The sequence below is a fragment of the Myotis brandtii genome, unplaced genomic scaffold (genome assembly GCF_000412655.1).
Source record: "Myotis brandtii unplaced genomic scaffold, ASM41265v1 scaffold200, whole genome shotgun sequence".
Lineage (NCBI taxonomy): Eukaryota > Metazoa > Chordata > Mammalia > Chiroptera > Vespertilionidae > Myotis > Myotis brandtii.
In genome coordinates, this window is record NW_005357453.1 from 2,092,508 (window position 1) to 2,096,497 (window position 3,990).

General features: G+C 44.7%; 1 protein-coding gene across 1 annotated transcript in view; it reads right to left on the reverse strand.

The window, feature by feature from the left end:
• The window catches only part of MBD2 (methyl-CpG binding domain protein 2), a 33,335-nt gene that overhangs the window by 2,218 nt on the left and 27,127 nt on the right, over positions 1 to 3,990 (reverse strand). The window contains exon 4 of the mRNA XM_005865267.2: positions 3,683 to 3,860. Coding sequence (XP_005865329.1) covers positions 3,683 to 3,860 — 178 coding nt within the window. The remainder of the gene's footprint in view (positions 1 to 3,682; positions 3,861 to 3,990) is intronic.

Consider the following 3,990-nt stretch of genomic DNA (forward strand, 5'->3'; position numbering starts at 1 on the left):
AAGCTGCATTCGGCTTGGCACTGCAGCCGTGAGGGAGGCCAGGGCAGCTGTCTCCTGGGCGCCCAGGCCTGCTGGCAACAGGCCATTAGGAAGGAACCACGACCACACGCTCTCTCCACCAAGGACAGAAATGAAAAGCACCTTCAACAGCAACAAGCTGAGTGGGTCTACTAGAACATGCCACAAGCCTCTGTGCCTTGGCGACTGCAGCCTCCAAAGTGAGTTAGTAACGCAAACCATAAAAATAGTGGGGGAAAGGTTCTGAGCCATGAGATGGAAAACAAAGCACCGGAAGAAGGCTATTGAATGCATTTTATCTCAAAAGAGCAGAAAAAAATGGAGAGTAGCTTCCTGACAGGCAAGAGAGGGATTCCTCAAACAGTTCAAGCAAGCAACGCAGTGTCACATGCAGGCCACATGGGGCGGCAAGGCTGAAGAAACACAGGAGGAGGGAGAAAACAGTACATTGAAGTGTTAGAAAAAAAACAAGGGAGAGAGAGGCAAAGGCCCAGGTGGGAGGGTGAGCCCTGATTAGAAACCAGAACCCGCCGCCTCCTGAGACCAGGAAAGCTGGCAAGGACAGATGTTGAGGGAGAAGAGAAGCCCAGTGCCAAGAGGTGCGACAGGGAGTACTGAGGCTCAAGGACAGGACAGGACAGGACAGGACAGGAAAGGAAAGGAAAGGAAAAGGACAAGAACAGAAAAAGGAGGCTCCTCATCAGTAATCGAGGAAGACAAACGCAGCACTGCCCACCCCTGGGAAGTGTTCCGGAAGGCGCCCTGAGACTCCCCGATGTTCATCCTTGGGTGCTCAGCCAGTTGGAAAGTGACATTTACCTATTCCAGCCCACACGCCTCCTTATCTCATGAGACTCCCTGAAGGTGGTGAAGTTAACAGATACTGTGCAGCCACAAAAACCTTATGTCATCTCTCTTTAACTCTGAAAACGGCACAAAGCGTTAAAAGGTATAGACCTCTACTTTCTAAATGAATTTTCAAAGAGAGGGAGGCTGTGGCTGAGTCAGTCGGAGCTGCACAGCCTGTCGGATTTTCATGTAGGGCAGCCGTCAAGAGGAACACAGTGTTTCTTTCTTACAGAGTCAGTCCTGCCTCGGGCTCAGTGACTCGAGGTCTATGACAAATGACACAGGGACCTCACTGGCAGCCTCACTCCTAATAATAGAGGATGGGAATGTGCTCGGCCGCCCCAGAGTAATCCCATTAGGAAGACAAAGAAAATGGGGTGAATGGTGCTCTTGGCTGGAGTAGTGTAGCTTAGACTCTCATATTTGCCTTGAGAATTACGTCCCACACTTACGAAAGCTGAAGTTAAAGCATTTGACCACTGGGGTAGGGAGAATTCTAACACAGTCCCCAAGCTGTCCCCGTCCCATCCTTGTATAATTCCCTCCCCTTAAGGACAAGCAGACCTTGTGAATATGATGGGATAAACCACCGATGATTTTACTAATCGACTGACCTTGAATTAATCAAAAGAGATTATGGTACAGGGTCAGACCTAGTAAGAAGAGCCCTGAAAGGTGCTGGCCCTTCCTGAAAGAAGGTGGAGGGAACACGGAGGGACCCAGGGACAAGGAGCCGCCATCAGCCTCTAACTGCTGAGAGCCCCCCGCCCCACCCCAAGTCTACAAGAGGACAGGGGCCTCAGTCCTACAACCACAAGGAAATGAATTCTGAAACAACCATGGGGGCTTGAAAGGGGACTCGAAGCTCCCGAAGGAAATGCAGTCCAGCAGACACTTAGATTTCAGCCTCGTGAGACCCGGGCAGCGAATCCAGCCATGCCTGGCTCAGATTCCGGAAGTGCGCTATAAACGGGCATTGTTTTAAGCTGCTAAGTTTATTATTTGTTATTTGGTATTAGAAAACAAATATACCTATGGATGAAAATATTATCAAGGATGCTGAAAAAGTATATACTTAATGTTGAGATCTTTAATTGAAGATATAAACAGAATATTGGCTACACTATTGGAGAAAGGGCAACAATTCCATTTGCGGTAATTTATTTTGAATCTGTACTAATTCAACAAGAAACGTTTGTTTAATAATCTCTGTTATGACAATTAAATCAAATGGGCAATTTGTCAGACAAGTCTGCCTTAGAAGGCAATCATCCCGATCTGGCTCTGAGATCTTTCCTTCACTATCAAAAGATCTGGTGTTGAAGCCATCAGCATTCCCAGGGGATTGCTCAGGCTGCCTCAGTCAACACCCATAACGACCTGCTGAAATCCTGCCGATTACTCATTCCAAGTCAGAAAACAACTTGTCTCCTGACTAATTTCCTTCCTTAAGGGTAAGAATAACCCAAAAAGCAAGTTGATGCCTCTCCTTGATTTTACATTTTGTTTTCCTTAAAAAACAACACATCATCAAGTCTATGTGAGCAAGGCATCTGAATGATGCAACTCTGAACCGCTCTACAGCTTTGTAAACCCAGAAAGGTGTAAACCCAATTATAGACCTGGCTAGACTCATGATTTAAAAAACACTCTCATGACAACTTTTATGGATTTAGAAAAAAAATACAAATGTAAAACGTATTTGTAAATTACATGATTCAAAAGTGCCATCTGCTGGTTTTGTCTAGAAATACTACCCAGTAAAGCTTCTCATTTACACCCAGAAGAGGGAAACAGGGAGGCACCCCCACTGCCCTATTTATAGAGAAACACAGGATTCCACACCCTCATATAAGTAGTGGGACCAAAGCTCACAAGTCCCTCATCAGAATATCTGTGAGGTCTTCATAGCTGGAATATTTTGCTTCTCCGGAACAACAGTTTGCTTATACTGCCTGGGCATTATTAACTGAAGCTGTATGCTTTCCTTTCCCTATGAACTGCTAGAAACCTAAGTCCCGGTCCAGCCTCAGAAAAAGTAAAAGACGTTAATAGATGCAGCTTGTATCCTCTGTTCTATTGGTTTACCCTGTGTGTCACCTTCCACATTTGCTTCTCATTAGACTTTTGAGCAGGGGTCCTCAAACTACGTCCCGCGGACCACATGCAAATACAAATATTTTATTTGTTCCCATTTTGTTTTTTTACTTCAAAATAAGATATGTGCAGTGTGCATAGGAATTTGTTCATAGGTTTTTTTTAAACTATAGTCCGGCCCTCCAACGGTCTGAGGGACAGTGAACTGGCCCCCTGTTTAAAAAGTTTGAGGACCTCTGCTTTTGAGTGAGTGAGTGTATGTGTGTGTGTGACTCTGTCTTCCTCTCTCTCTTTGGAGCCACCTTAAATCTTTCCTTAAAACAAGCTGAAATAGAGATAATAAATCTCTAAATTGAAGTAAACATAATCGAAAACACAACTGAGCATGGCTATCATCTGCTTTGAAGAGAGACTGCTTTGCAGACAAAACAATGCAGGAAGCAATCACAAAAGGCATAACCAAATGAAAGGAAGAGCCCAGACTACAAAAGACACTACAAAAAGGATGAGTAGAGTGCAACTGACCTGTCCTTTGGACATGATTGCAATGATACCCTTATCCACACACTTCTACTTTTTTCACAAGTTTCAAATGTCCTACATCACCTCCCATTGGCTTCACAAAAGCTCTATAAATATACATACATAACTTTCTGACTGATTCATCACTTACCAGATGTAAAAAACAAGGTTTTGAAGTTAAGTGAAACTGCCTTACCTAATGTCTTCGTCTGTGACAATGAAAGCTTTGCAGAGGGGTTGAGATGTGTTGAGCCAAACAGCGGGGTTCTTTTCCACAGCAGGGGAGACTTGCCCTGTGATTGGAGCAGAGCTTGTGTGCAAAGCACTGGCAACAGCAGATAAAAGGGTCTCGTCGTTACTACCTGGACCAACTCCTGCAATCAGAAAAATGGACTTGTTGAGGGAAATTTCTAAATGTGTTTGACAAACCTATGTTACCTAAAACAACCACTATTTTTATATTCTTTTGGGATCATATATTTTTTTTTGGGGGGGGGGGGGGGG